At 33.8% G+C, this 16,701-nt stretch overlaps 1 protein-coding gene across 1 annotated transcript in view; it reads left to right on the top strand.

Moving 5' to 3' along the window:
- Positions 1–16,701, top strand: part of LOC150098142 (snRNA-activating protein complex subunit 3-like) — a 131,353-nt gene that overhangs the window by 90,979 nt on the left and 23,673 nt on the right. The window contains exon 7 of the mRNA XM_090406543.1: positions 136–300. Coding sequence (XP_090262669.1) covers positions 136–300 — 165 coding nt within the window. The remainder of the gene's footprint in view (positions 1–135; positions 301–16,701) is intronic.

The raw sequence follows: 16,701 nt of genomic DNA, 5'->3' as shown, positions 1-16,701 counted from the left end.
TTTGACATTCTGACGGGCCCTTTTTAATTTTGCAGCATAGCTACCATAAAACTTTTGACATTAAAATTTGATTTTATAATTATGCACGAAATTTGAGTATTGTGAAAATAATTCAGTGTATGTTTCTGCAAATAGGAATATTAGAAAATGGGCACTTGAACCTTCAAGAGGTATAGGTCCTTATGACACAAAAAAGATGGAAGAAACAAAATTTATAGACCTAGAAATTCAGCTGGGATATCCATATATATATATTCATCAGGGAGATTGTGAACATTTAATGGTTTTCAGTGATTTAAGGTGAGTAAGTAAAAAATGTCTTTGTGAATTTTATTATTCAGCTTTCACCATGGCAAACAACATTATAACATGTTAATTAACCCTGCGGAGTTTGCGATAAAAAAAATTGCAGCTTTGGCTGCATGTATCCGAGAGATACATTCATTACTAATATATGCTGAAATTCGATAAAACTTAAAAAAAAAACACTGCAAATATAATATATGATGGTTTATTTATTTTCAGTTACAATCTAGAAATTATTGAACAAAGAAATATAAAGAATAAAAATAAAACAAAATAATGAAAAAATAAAACTAAACAAACGCATTTAATATTAATTAATCAGAATCTTCAATAGTTGGATTTACAAAACGGTCATAACAGTCATCGCAAACAATATTGCTTTGCTCAAGGCATAAATACATTTTACAACACTTGCAAAAATATTTTGATAAGCGACTTGTTTTGGATGCATAGCATGTAAAACATCTTTTTTCTTTTTCTGTTTGTCGAGGAAGCCATATCTATGTTGTCATTAGAATTTCCTTCAAATTGTGTCTGAAATTGATGAAGTTTCAGGTGTAAAGGCTTATGCACACCTGTAGAGACTTCAGAACACCTTTTTATTTGTTCTGACACTAACAGCATTACGAGATTTCTAATAAATATTCTGCACCGTATTTTCACATTGTTGTTCAGCATATGAATAGTCTGAGCATTTATTCCTGCAATATTCAGAATTGTGTAGAATATAACCATAGGCCATCTTCTGGTGTTCCTGGCTATATTATATGTACGAATCATTTGGTCCACAATGTCAACTCCTGACTTAGTTTGATTGTAATATTCTATTATGTCAGGCTTTTGGGAATCTAAATTCACGGTGTATTCAAAGTGCATACTTGAAACTAAAATTACTTTTTTTGGTATATGGGATACAAAGTGTGCAATCTGCACTAAAAGCAAATATGTTGGATTTTTCGGACCTGTTTTTTAATAAATACAGGATACAGTAACAATAAATAACAATAAATTAAAGATACCAAGAAATTATATACTTGGTTTAATCCTTTATCCAAGTGTAAACAAACAAAGTTTGCATCTGAAGTATTTTCTGAGGTGATACCAAGGTTGAAGTAATACAGAAGTCATATTTTTATTATATGAGTTGCCAAAAAGTGTCACCTGATTATTAAAATCCTCTGGATTAGAAATAGTTAGTTATTGTTATGTCATACCACCTTTACAATGAGTTTCCCCAGTCCTGAAAATACTTCAGGTGCAAACTTTGTTGGCTTACACTTGGATAAAGGATTAAACCAAGCATATAATTTCTTGGTATCTTTAATTTCCAGTATAACCAAGTGGAAAAACTTTCAACAACTAACTATCTCTAATCCAGAGGATTTTAATAATAAGGTGTGACATCTTTTGGCAGCTCATATAATGAAAATATGACTTCTGCATTACTTCAAGCTTGGTATCACCTCTGGGTCTGGCTCCCACTAATGAGACCTCAATAAAGGTCAAAATCGGTCTAGGTGGTGACCCCTTCTCATAATGCACAGCATTATACATGTCTGCAAGAAGATGTGCTTTGCATTATGGGATACTAAGGCAAGTGATGTGAAGTCATACCACCTTTACCACGAGTTTTCCCAGTCCTGAAAATACTTCAGGTGCAAACTTTGTTTGCTTACACTTGCATAAAGGATTAAATCAAGTATATAATTTCTTGGTATCTTTAATTTATAGTATAGCCAAGTAGAAAAATATAATGTTGGAGGTTTAATGGATTTTTTACAACACTCAGAAAGGATTAAAAAGAATTTAATACTTCCTATATTTCGTCCTAGTCACTAGGACATCTATGGGGATTACAAAAATAACTAATGTAACATAACACAAATATCATACAATACTAAGCCCAACCATGTGGGTGACACTAAAGTCCTATCTAGGTGGAGCACCCTCTAAGGGTGGTTGTAGGTGGCCTGGAATATAAAGTAGGATCTTTGGTGATGAGTGTTTCCCAAATTTTCGGAAGCTTAATGCAACCATATTTATTAAGATTTGGTTGATTTCTAAGAGCTGCTGCTGCTTCTAAGAATAGTCTCTCTTTCTTGAATTCACTGTGATGGAGCATGGTGGTTTTCTTCCATGATGCTCCATGATGCACCACCATGCTCCATCATAGCGAATTTAAGAAAGAGAGACTATTCTTAGAAGCAGAAGCAGCTCTTAGAAATCAACCAAATCTTAATAAATATGGTTGATTTAATCCTGCAGAGCTGCGACCTCTGCAGGATTAAAAAATTTATTTCTTTAATTTTTTAGTGGTCATTTATTAACATGAGCTGATTAACAAGATAACAAACAGTAGAAGCTGTATTAATACATTTATTTATTATTAACAAGAAGTTTATTAACATGTTTATTTTATATAATATCACTACATTGAATATATCTATCATGTATGTAAAGTAGTAAAATTGTAAATGCGAACTCTTGCTCCTGATTTGTACCCTCGTTGTAGGTATACTGAGGTGCAAGATAATATTACATGATTAAGTTTTTGTCATTACTAGTTTCCTGTCAACAGTTGTCTTTAAAATTACATCACCAATCGCCACATCACCAATATCGTCAGGTCTTGCATTTAATTTTTTTCAGAGCTAACTACTACCTCAATCCACCTAGATCTTAGTCTTCCTGTAGGTCATTTACCTGCTATCCTGACATCAAATACTTATGCTAACCTTTCCTCTCCGTTCTGCTTAATTAACCATCTCACCTCTGCTTCTCACACGTTCTTGAATGCTAACATTGTCAAGTTTCTTTCTAATATTTTCATTTTCACATGATTCTGCCACTGATGCTGTAGAACCTTCAGATCCAATAGTTAAAATATTGTAGTTTGTCTTTCTATGACATGACATTCTTGCCTAAACAAAGAATTTACAGAAGATTTAGTCCATAAATTCATGTAAAAATTACTTTCAAACTTGTTAGTGCAAGTTCATATTCGTCTCCGTAGGATCATTTCATCCCAGCCATCAAGGAATCTGCAAAATACTATACATGTGCCATAATATTTCTTACATTGGTGAAGCCAGATACTTGGTTTTAATTAGGAAAGGGGAACATGAGAAATGCATGAAAATATTTATAACATGATAATTCTGACTCCTCAGACCCTACCATTTAAACTTGCCACGAATCCATTTGGATAAAAAATAATAATTATGATAATAAACCATCTGATACATATTTCATGATTCTACTATTATAACAAAGTTTACAGAAGTTTTTTAGGCCAGTATTAATTTTCTGTTAACCTGAGTAAAAATTATTGCCTCAGATTTACATCAGTTTCATTCAACAGTCACTAGACTGTTGGTCAAGTGTTTAGCAAGTGTTCTAACTAACAAGCTGTGGGTTCAGATGCCACTGTTTGGGCATGGTTGTTTTGCAGAGTCTATGTAGTAGATAAGGTTGATCACCTGGCATGAGAACTGTCATCATAATCCTTTCCTTTAGTGTTACATGGTGATCAGCGTTCATTTTAGACAAATTGTGGACTCTACAATCATGTTATAAATAACTATTTTAATTTCCCATTGTTTCGAAGGTATATAGAGCCCTAATTATTACCTAGCCAAGAAATTAGTGTCAACACTTAAGGAGTTGGTAGGTCATTCCCCCCCTGCCTATATCAGAAACACACAACACTTTATAAATATAACAAAGACATTACATTAGAAATATTCATAGATAAAATACATTTAGAAAGCAATATTTTAAGTGTAAATTATAAGAAAACAATAACAAGCAATTTAACAAAACACGAATTAACAGCGGTGAAATCACTAAAATCAAATCCGGACATCATAATAACTAGAGCTGATAAAGGCAGTGCCACTGTTATTCTAAATTGAACCACATATTTAGAAAAAATGAATCTGCTAGTCTTGGACAACAGCACATATCAACTTGTTAACTACGATCCAACCAATAGAATAAAAAAGAAAACAGAGAAGCTACTTAAATCAGTTACTACATGGCCTGAATTTATGGTCTACCAAAGATTCACAAACAAAATTTAACACCACTCCGACCAATAGTTGAAGGTATAGACAGCCCTAATTATCACCTAGCCAAGAAATTAGCGTCAACACTCAAGGAGTTGGTAGGTCATTCCCCCTCCTATATCAGAAACACACAACACTTTATAAACATAATCAAAGACATTACATTAGAAAAAGATGATTTATTAGTTAATTTTGAAGTCTCTGCTCTCTTCAAGAATGTCCCAATCAATGACACAAAAACTAGGTGTTATTAATACTCTAAAAAACAGGACTCTGAAGATTTGCTCCAATGAACAAGCGCTGAAAGTTGAATTTAAAGTTATCAGCAATACTTTCCTAAAAAATGATTACAGCCAAAATACTATCAACAAAATTCTCTACAAGACCTCACTAAAAAAACAAAGATAAACTAGACTACAATAAAACTATAACCGTTCCATACATTAAAGGGACATCAGATAAAATAAACGGAATACTACAGAAATACAACCTTAAATCCACCTTTAAATCTCCTGCGAATTTAAAGAGCTTACTCAACTCATCTAAAGACCCACTCCCTCTGCTGGCCCACCCTGGAGTATACTGTATTTATTGCACCTGTAATCTACCCTATAATAGGGGAAACAGGACGCACAATTCCTGTCAGACAAAAGGAACATAAATGACACATTAAATGTAATAACTATGATGAAGCTGACCTTTATGATCATGCCCTGAACACTTTACATAGAATTGACTGGAAAAGCATCAGTGTTTACATCACACCAAAACATGGTATGAACGTAAATTTAAGGAAGCCTGTGAGATTCTTTTCAACCATCCTAATCTTAACAATAATGATGGTCCAAAAATCTAAAGAGTTAACTATAAATAGGACCATAAGTAATCCAGAATTTTAAATTTAATATAACAATTGTCATGTTAAATTAGGACATCAATATTACTGTAAGAAACCTATCTATATGAAAGAATGTTTCTCTGATGTTATCTTAAATAGAATATAGCTTTGATGTAGTTAATTAATTTTTTATTTATATTTTTTATTTATTTATTTATTTAATTTTTTTTTCTTTTATATATTCTATTTTCACTAGAGATCATGCCAGTAGAATTATGTTGATCAAATCATTCTCTCTTTAGCATACTGTGTGAAATGTAATTCAGCTTGTCTCTATATATATATATATGTATACTTCAGATGATGACCTTAATATGAAGGTCGAAACGTTGGGAAATTAAAATAGTTATTTATAACACAGTTGTAGAGTCCATAATTTGTCTAAAATGAACTGTCATCTTACTTATTGGAGAGTTGAAGTAGTTGAAAAAATTTCCATGTTTATTCTTTAAAGCAGGGTTTAAATTTTTTTAAATTTTACTCCTTTTTAATCCTTAACTCAACCACAATATATTGTTGTCTTAACATTCTAATACAAATATAGTATACTGTAGACTAACAGCTTTTTGTGAATGGGATTCGCATTAAAAAAAAAGTCTTTTAGATTTGGTCCACCTACATTGGCTCATCATCATCTTCAGACTTGCCTTGAAAAATTTCAGGCTTCTATGTACAATGCAAGAAGTGTTCCACTTTTCAGTTACCTGGGTGTTTTTTATGTGCAATACACAAAAAAGTACAGAGCATGATATAAATTGTTTTTTCCATTAGCATCTGATATTTTTATTAATAAAAAAATTTTATAAGAAAAAAATTTTCCTTTTATATAGAGGTTATTTTATGATTTTATATAAACCCATAAGCTATTCCAAAGTTGAAATAATACAAAAAAGATTTTTTTTATGATAAGATTTAGAGGAAAAAAAAACAAAACTGATGAAGTAAATTGTTTCATTTTGAATTTGGGAACCACAATTTAGATTATCTTCTTTCCAGATTTGATTGAGAAATGCCTTGAAACTTTACATCTGAAGTTGCTGTTAGATTATTCCTCTCTCTCTTTTTATAATGTGCTTCCAACCCACAAAAGGTTATATGCAAACCTATAATATGTTGTACTGTGGATTGGCTAAGAATTGCTTTATTTGCTTTGTAAATTATATATACGTATATATATATATATATATATTTTTTTTTTTTTTTTTTTACATGTTCTGGAAACCCTGCTCTAGAGACTAGATATAGAACTTTTTTAAGCCACTTTTTAGGCCTCCCAAAAGCAAGCCAGTGGTCTCACACTTAGCAATGAAATTCATCTTCCACTTAAAGACAATCACAAACATTCACACCCCCCCTGATGGAATTCAAACCAGCATCTTGTTGGTTAGAGATCAAATGGGCTAATCACTCAGCCAACCAGGCTGGCATTTGAGTGCAGGATGCATATACGTGGCTGTCTTAACATTCTATATGCACATGCTTACATACTTGTAGACTTTTTGTGATTTTTTTTATTTTTAAACTATGAAACACTGCTTTGAATTTTATAGGGTTTATCTTTTATGAAGATAATATTTTAGCTTGTTAGGCTTTGCCACTGACAATCTCTAACATTGTGGAAACCAAGCATTGAAATTATTCATGTTTTTTTTTCTTTGTTCCACTAATTAAAATTCATAGCTTCCCCCCCCCCCCCTCTTCTCTATTAGCATATCATTCACTATAAGCTAAAACCTATCCATTATTGGCATTTACACTGAAAAACAAAAATGATAAAAATTTGCAGTATAAGTTTGCAAGACTGAATGTAGAACTGAAACATAGATAGTAATGCTGGGTTCAATTTATGAGCAGAGGGAAGGAGCAATAGAATACACATAGCACACTATGTGTATGCTTAATGTGTTGTGAAATAAAAAGATAGATAAAACAGAGGTGCAGATTTAGAAGCATACAAAAAAAAGGTGTGAGTGTTGTTACTTTTTTATTTTTTATTTTTGCTTCTCTTGTTCGCATTCACAAATGAATCGGAATCATTAGAGCATGGAATCGAATGCATGTTACATTACAGTTTCTAAATTTCAGTAAAACTTTATTACCTCTGTAGATTTAAAGAACTTACTGTGGGAAACCACTCTGCACCACATAATCTACTGCCCACCATGCAGTTTACTCTCTATGCTATCCTATCCATTATTCGCTACATAGTATTTTTGTCTATTAGTTGCATGTGCTCTCTGGTCAGTTTGTTTCTTTTGCTGGAGGAAAGACCTAAGTTTCCAGAATAAAAAAAAACCTTGGTATCTCCATACGATACTGGCTAACTTGCCTTCAGTTGAAATACCTATATAAAAATTCCTCTCATCATGACAAGAAGTGAACACCTAGCTCTTTTCCAATCAAAGGAAGCATATTCTTCATTTTTCCAACTATACATGGGGGGGGGGGGGAGAATCGCCCAAATCAGTCTCGAAGTATGTAGTAGAAACTGTTAGATAATTTATTTTCTGTCATATACTATATCATAAGTAGAAACGTTTTTTCTACATATGGTATATGGTATAATATACATTGCTTTAATTATTTATAAAAGCATTTTATAAATTATTTATTTCATTGTATATTTTTTTAAATAACAGCTTCACACATGCAAGATAAAACTAAATATAATTTATTACTTCTACATATATTTTGCTCAGTATCTCATGAGGCTTCTTTCAGGGAAAAGGCAGAAGAACTGGCAATAGCATTTAAATTCTGAATACAAGAACAAGTCATACAGCATGCATATAATATTGTGTCTCGTTCGTAGCTGTATAGTAGGAGGCCTCCCTTAAACCATATTAGAGTTCAGAGATGTGGGAATATATGTATAATTAATTAATTTAAAAAATTATAAAAAAATCACCTCTCAAAACTTAGAGACAGGCATACAGTTTATCTGAATAAGATTTAGACTGTGTCGTATGGCTTCACACAATTCAAAAAATAGATATCAAATTTGAATCTACTGTAGTCTAGCATTTTGGTATGGTTTCAATGAATTCTATGTCTGGTGTCATCAAGCATGAGAAGCAAGGCATGAATCGTCAGATTCCAAAAATCTTATATAATCTTGATGTTCTTCGATTCTAATAGTAGCAGAATAGCCAGTATCTTCAAAGAAGCAAAGATGACAACAAGGTATTTGATAAACACCAGGCATGTATAGAGTTGGGAATGAATCTTTGATATTTGGTAAGAAAGATGACAACTTCCGAGCTGGTTTGAAGATGGTATACAAATTATATCTCCGAAGGGTCCTTGCTATTTGTTCAGAAGGTCCTTTAAGTATATTCATGTTATGAATATACTTAATATTCATTTCATGTTATTATGTGAAATATATTCATGACTAGGCTACTTGTATATAGAGGCTAGTGACTTCATATTAATTGTCTTAGTATCCCATAATGCATAAGCAAACATCCTTTCAGGTATGTTCAACAACTTGCTCTAATCCAGAATATTTTAATAATAAGGTGCTACACCTTTTCACTACTTCTATATGGAAATATGACTTCTGCATTACTTCAACCGTGGTATCACTTCTGGGTCTGGCTCCCACTGATGAGACCTCAATAAAGGGCGAAACTGTTCTAGGTAGTGGCCCTTCCCATAACATAGCAATACAAAATTAATAACGGAAAAATTCACGTAAAATGATTATTTAATGGTATAATATTCGCCTGTATGTCACAGGCATCTTCAGTACATTTTAAGCTCAAATTAAACAATAACTGACAATTCCAAAAAGCATCACCTAAGTAGCTAGTGTAAGATAACTAAAAAGGTCAATAAATTTTCTAACAAAAAAAAAAAAAAAAAAAAAAAAATTATATATACAATAAAAAGTTAGGAAAGATTAGCTGAATTATAAAGTACTATCTCCCATAAAGGGGATAGACGTAAACCATCAGATCTGTTTAAATTAGCCGAGTGAAGAAAAGTTTCACATGTTTCTTTATAAAGCTGTTCCATGAGGAACCGACTTTTGTGAAGAACTCTTGTCCTTTTCCAGTGAACTCTGTGTCTAGTGATGATGCCATGTTCTGCAAGTCCAGACTGTTCAGGTTCAAAGTATTGAATATAAAACTGGTGTTCTTCTAGCCGAATAGAGGCAGATCTTCCTGTTTGTCCAAAATAAGATAATCCACAAGAGCAAGGAATCTGGTAAACACCTGGATAATTAAGATGTGGAAGCTTGTCCGTAGGAGAAATGAGAAAGGTGGAGATTTTTCTGAATGGTTGAAAGACAACAAAAATATTCAGCGGTTTTAAAACTTTTGCTATACGTTCACTAATGCCTTGTACATAAGGGATAGGAATGCACGTTATTTCTTCTATATTTGAAGAGGAAGACATATTAAAACTACTCAAAGCTCTTTTGATGAAGGAGTTCTTATATCCATTAGATAGAAAGGAAGAAGTAATATATTGCAGTTCTTTCTGTAATAGATCGTCTGAAGAACAAAAGGAGTGGGCACGATGAACCAGTGCTTTAATAGTTCCTGCCTTTTGACTGGGATGGTGATGAGATTCAGCATGGATATAATGGCCTGTATGAGTCTTCTTTCTGTAGACTGAGAAATGTAGGTTAGCATCTGGTTGACGAAGAATTAGAAGATCTAAAAAGGCTAACTGCTTATTTGATTCTACTTCTAGGGTAAACTGGATCCTTGGATGAAGTGCATTTAACTTAGTGAGAAACTGTTGAAGTTCATCAGAAGAGCCATTCCATATAGCAAAAATGTCATCGACATATCTGAACCAATGAGTAGGTCTGGGAGAAATGTTGTCAAAGATACGTTGTTCAAAAATGTTCCATAAAGAAGTTGGGGATAGCAGGAGAAAGAGGATTGCCCATTGCTGTTCCTTCAATTTGTTGATACAACTTATTTTTAAAGGAAAAATAACCAGAATGTATTACAAAATCAAATATTTTTTCAATGTCTGAAGGAAATTCCTGTTGCAGTAATTCAATGCTGTCAGATAAAGGAACATTTGTAAATAAAGAAACAATATCTAAACTGATCATGATATCCGAAACATCCAAATGAAGATCTGAAATTTTATTTTTGAAATCCAAAGTATTTTTTATATAAGTATCAGTTTTTTCTAGTTGAAGAAGTGAAAAGATTTGATAAAAATTTTGTAAGTGGGACAACCTATGCAATCTACAACTGGCCTCAACAGAATGCCTGGTTTATGAACTTTCGGAAGACCATACAACTAAGTGGACCATACAATCCACTTAGATTCTAAGTGGATTGTATGGTCTTCCGAAAGTTCATAAACCAGGCATTCCGTTGAGGCCAGTTGTAGATTGCATAGGTTGTCCCACTTACAAAATTTCAAAATTTTTATCACATCTTTTCACTTCTTCAACCTAGAACTGATACTTATATAAAAAATACTTTGAACAACAAATTGAAGGAACAGCAATGGGCAATCCTCTTTCTCCTGCTATCCCCAACTTCTTTATGGAACATTTTTGAACAACGTATCTTTGACAACATTGGTTCAGATATGTCAATGACATTTTTGCTATATGGAATGGCTCTTCTAATGAACTTCAACAGTTTCTCACTAAGTTAAATGCACTTCATCCAAGGATTCAGTTTACCCTAGAAGTAGAATCAAATAAGCAGTTAGCCTTTTTAGATCTTCTAATTCTTTGTCAACCAGATGGTAACCTACATTTCTCAGTCTACAGAAAGAAGACTCATACAGGCCATTATATCCATGCTGAATCTCATCACCATCCCAGTCAAAAGGCAGGAACTATTAAAGCACTGGTTCATCGTGCCTACTCCTTTTGTTCTTCAGACGATCTATTACAGAAAGAACTGCAAGTTCTTTCTGTAATATAAGGAGTTCTTATATCTAATGGATATAAGAACTCCTTCATCAAAAGAGCTTTAGTAGTTTTAATATGTCTTCCTCTTCAAATACAGAAGAAATAACATGCATTCCTATCCCTTATGTATACAAGGCATTAGTGAACGTATAGCAAAAGTTTTAAAACAGCTGAATATTTTTGTTGCCTTTCAACCATTCAGAAAAATTTCCACCTTTCTCACTTCTCCTAAGGACAAGCTTCCACATCTTAATTATCCAGGTGTTTACCAGATTCCTTGCTCTTGTGGATTATCTTATTTCGGACAAACAGGAAGATCTGCCTCCATTCTGCTAGAAGAACACCAGTTTTATATTCAATACTTTGAACCTGAACAGTCTGGACTTGCAGAACATAGCATCATCACTAGACATAGAGTTCATTGGAAAAAGACGAGTTCTTCACAAAAGTCGGTTCCTCATGGAACGGCTTTATAAAGAAACATGTGAAACTTTACTTCACTCGGCTAATTTAAACAGATCTGATGGTTTACGTCTATCCCCTTTATGGGAGATAGGACTTCATAATTCAGCTAATCTTTCCTACTTTTTATTGTATATATATATATACAGGGTGTTCGGGATAAATTTGACAGTTTCGTAAGGAAAAAGAAAATCTTCTTTGTATCTATTAAATTTAATGAATTGACAAAAAAACATTACAGGCAGAGTTAATTACAATACTATCAACAAGATTTACTCAAAATAACCACCATTAGCATCGATCACAGCTTCAATTCTGCTTCGGAGCCTCGAACAAACTGATGCTACAGTCTCCTTGGGAAGGGCCGCAAAAACTGTTTTAATTTTATCCATTAACTGGGCTTTTGTATTACTGGAAGTGCGATTGGTGTCTTTTTCAACTGCACCCCATACAAAATAATCCATGGGGTTAAGGTCTGGGGAGTTTGGAGGCCAAACATTTGGACTGGTGAAGTCGTAGAAATTTTCAGACAACCATTTTTGACTTTTCCCAGAGGTGTGGCAAGGGGCCGAATCCTGCTGCCATACATACGGCCTACCATTGGCTACCCTTGTTATCCAGGGCTTGACTACAGTTAGCAACTCCACGAACAAAGCCCGAATTCCAATGCCAGGGTTCTTCAACACCTGTTCCTGCAGATTTGCGAGGAATTCTGCTGTACGAACGCAATCAGATCGTCTGCTAGGGATCTTTCTTCTTGCTACATCCTCGTAGTCACCATTGCAAGTCTCTAGTTCATGCCTGATTGTTTTTACTGTATTCAGGGAGCATTGGGCAGCAGTCGTAATATCCTTATTTTGATGGCGGGCACGAATCATCATGATACAAGTTATTCTCTTCCATGATTCAGGTGGGTTCCAGCTATCCATCCTTTCTGACATCTTGTATATGAATGAAGAAGGGTCCAAACTTTTAAATGAAGAGAAGTGTGTGTTAATACATGTAACTTACGGAAAAATATAATTAATTATAAATATGTCAAATTTATCCCGAACACCCTGTATATATATATATATTTTTTTTTTTTTTTTTTTTTTTTGTTAGAAAATTTATTGACCTTTTTAGTTATCTTATACTAGCTACTTAGGTGGCGCTTTTTAGAATTGTCAGTTATTGTTTAATTTGAACTTAAAATGTACTGAAGATGCCTGTGACGCACAGGCGAAAATTGTACTATTAAATAATCTTTTTACATGAGTTTTTCCATTATGAATTTTTTATTTATATGTCTGCTCACGGTTTGCCATTATTAAAACTTATTATAATGCATAGCATTATACATGTTCATGAGGATGTGCTTTGCATTATGGATACTAAGGCAATTGATGTGAAGTCATGAGCCTCTATATACAAGTAGCCCAGTCGTGAAGTGACTTCATGCACAATCTTTGTTTGCTTACACTTGGATAAAGGATAAAACCAAGAATTTAATTTCTTGGCATCTTTAATTTATTTTACCTGATTTAGTTGATGGGTTTGAGTGTGATAATTTCTTCGGGATGTAAGCAGCACATTCAACAAGATTAAATTCAACTCCCATGTTAAAGGGCAATTAAAAAGGTTGACAATCCATTCATTTTAAGGAAGTTTGCAGGAAGTCTTTTTTTGAAGGTTGTCAGATTTCTTATTAGGTGATGAATAAGCTTTTGACAAGCTGAATTTCCAGATTACTGTGAAATATGCATAACTAAATTGGATAGTTCATGGTCTAGAATGTTTGATAATTCAAATTTTAGACTGGAAATTATAAGAATCATAGGAGAAAGTTCTGTTTTTGAATCCCTAAGTTTATTTGCAAGAGATTGACTTGCTTTAAGATGTGTATTATGTATGTATTAATTCTAGTGAAGGTCGGAATTATAGTGGCATTCCTACATTTTTTTCAAGAAAGATATTCAAGCTAATAGTCGTGTTTTAGATATCTTTCCAAGTTTGCTGGTCTTCTTAGATATGGTCTTTGTGAAGGAGTAAAATTTGTTTATTTTACACAGTTATTACTCCACGTTTGTATTTCCACATTCTTTGATTCTGGAAATAAGACTTATCAAAAGCTTGTTCATCTTCTCAAATAAATTGGAAAAGGTTCAAAACACACTTCCTAATAAATGATTTGTCAATCTCTCTAATCAGCCTCTGACGCATGAACTTATTCTTTTAGTCTTAGAACATAAATTTAATATTTAATATTAAATATTAAATTAGTTTAATATTAAATTGTGGAAAATTCAAGTATTCTATTATTAAATATTTAATAATAGAATACTTGAATTTTCCACATAATATTGAACACAACCGCTCTCATCTTTTCTGAAGATAGAAATAAACTAAACTTCAAGGTCGCAGTAGTAATCATGGTTTTAAAACAGCAAATCTTAATATTCCTTCAACTCTCTCTCCTCTCTCTCTCTCTCAGAATTGGTCTCTCACGAATGATCATTGTGTGTTTTGTTATTACTGCTGCTGAAAGATAAGTAATTTTTCATGTTTTAGTAAATTTAGTTTAATCCTTTATCCAAGTGTGAGCAAACAAAGTTTGCGCCTGAAAGTATCTTCAGGACTGAGGTAAGGTGGTACACACCAGGGCAACTCGTTGCAAAGGTGGAGCAAGCTACCAATACTACTGTCTCAGTATCTCCTATAATGCAAAACACATCTCCTTACGGATATGTCTAATGTTCTGCATTAAGGGAAGGGCCACTACCCAGACTAGTTTCGACCTTTATTGAGGTCTCTTCAGTGGGAGCCAGGCCCAAGCTGAGATACCAGGCAGAAGCATTCGCAGGTCATCTCTACCTATAGGAGTTGCCAAATGGTGTGCCACCCATTTTTTATAAATTACTCTGGATTTAGAGAAAGATGTTGAAAGTTTATTTTTCACTTGGTTAGAGTATAGTAAATTTAGTTTAATCCTTTATCCAAGTGTGAGCAAACAAAGTTTGCGCCTGAAAGTATCTTCAGGACTGAGGTAAGGTGGTACACACCAGGGCAACTCGTTGCAAACGAGTTGCCCTGGTGTGTACCACCAGGGTGTCTCAGTACTACTGTCTCAGTATCAGGAGATACTGAGACAGTAGTATTGGTAGCTTGCTCCACCTTTGCAACGAGTTGCCCTGGTGTGTACCACCTTACCTCAGTCCTGAAGATACTTTCAGGCGCAAACTTTGTTTGCTCACACTTGGATAAAGGATTAAACTAAATTTACTATACTCTAACCAAGTGAAAAATAAACTTTCAACATTTTTCATGTTTTAGTTAATAACATTAGGTTAACTCATTATAGTTGTTGTTTTTAATGTATTTTGTTTAAGTTTGATGTTGGTATGGCATCATTGTATGGAAGAACATTTGTGGCAAAAACATCATTGTTGAGTGATCTGAATTTATGTGATTTTGTACAGTTCAGTGTGTGTGAGAGATATATTCATCATAAAAATTAAAGGATTTATGGAAGGAAAGTGAAACAGGTGAATGAGTTTGTATTAAGTGTTTCGACAGCAAGTGCCAGTTGGGTGGCAAGAACGAAGTGAATGTTAGTAAAGCAGATAATATAGATGGCAAAATGGAAAACAATAATGTTGGAATTAATATTGAACATGGGGTAGTGGAAATACAGGAGAATGAAATAGACATAAATAAGGAAATAGCATGCGTTAATGTTATCCTTCCCAGGACAAAGTGTGAAATTGGAAAGTTACATAAGTGGCAAGAGATTAGCAGGCTGAGCAGAGAAAGAAGCAGTTGGTCCAAGGTAAAAATTGAGATCATATCAACAGATGAGAAAAGCATGGTAAGATGAAAATTATGTATGGGGACTCAATGATCAGATGAAAGTATAACAAAATCATGTTATGAGATGTAGAATTTACTATTGGTGGGAATATATTGTTGGAGATGGAGGAAATAAGAGATCTTGGGGTGATGGTGGATAAGGATCTAAAATTTACAAGATACATTGCCAAAATTGTGAGGACAATGCAACGAATTCAGGCAATGATGCAGAGGACATGGACTTGTAGAAGGAAGGAGATTCTGGTTCTATTGTATAAGGCTCTGATTAGGCCACACATGAACTACTATGCACAGATTTGGTCACCTGGTTTCCAAAAAGACAAAGAAATGGAAAGAGTCCATAGGTGATTGACTAAGGTAGTTTCTGATCTTTGGAATATTGAATATGAGGAAAGGGTGAGTAGATGCAATTTACAGTCTAGTGCAGGGGTTTTCAACCTTTTCCAGTGGCATACCACTATATTTAATTCAAGGTATTAGATGTACCAGTAAGGCAGTGGCTCACGTACCACTCTCAATCTGTGGTACGTGTACCATAGGTTGAGAATCCCTGATCTAGTGGACAGGAGGAAGAGGGGTTATATGATACAGACCTACAAGTTAGTAAGGGGTTGTTATAGGATCAATGTTGAGGAGGTTTTACAGAAAAAGGTGGGAGATTGGGAGAGAAAAAGAGGTCACCCCTGGAAGCTGTATAAGGAGGGTGTGAGCAAGGGAGTACATACATTTCGCATGATTGAATTTGTGCAAATAGAAAGATAAAAACCGAATAAATGAAAAAATGAATATATATATATATATATATATATATATATATATACACATACTAAAACTAGATACTAAAAATCACAAATTTAAGTTCAGATTGTCTCTAATCCATTGGACTGTGTCTGGGATAGCCTGGAACAGGTCAGTCAATGTGCCCTTAAAACTCAAACTCCGCATGAGTTTGGGCAGTCCTGGATAATATGATTGATGGTCTGTTGATCAGCACCACAGTCACATCAGTGATTGATGTAAGCCGACTTGTACATCATGGTAGCACATCTGGCATGGCCTGTCCTTAGGCGGTTGAGTTTGCTCCGTTATCATCTAGGCAGGTCAAAGCCCGGGGCCTCTGTTGTGGGATCTGCAATGAGGTGTCCATTTTTTATTGTTGAAGTAAACCAGCGATTCTTCCATTCAGTTTCAGGAGAATATGTATCTGGTTGTCGAGTTTT

The sequence above is a fragment of the Typopeltis vanoorti genome, chromosome 16 (assembly GCF_054136105.1).
Source record: "Typopeltis vanoorti isolate ZY-2024b chromosome 16, IOZ_Tvanoo_1.0, whole genome shotgun sequence".
NCBI classification, from domain to species: Eukaryota; Metazoa; Arthropoda; class Arachnida; order Uropygi; family Thelyphonidae; genus Typopeltis; species Typopeltis vanoorti.
The sequence above is the reverse complement of the archived record's forward strand: the minus strand, read 5'-3'. Positions and strand labels throughout refer to the sequence as shown.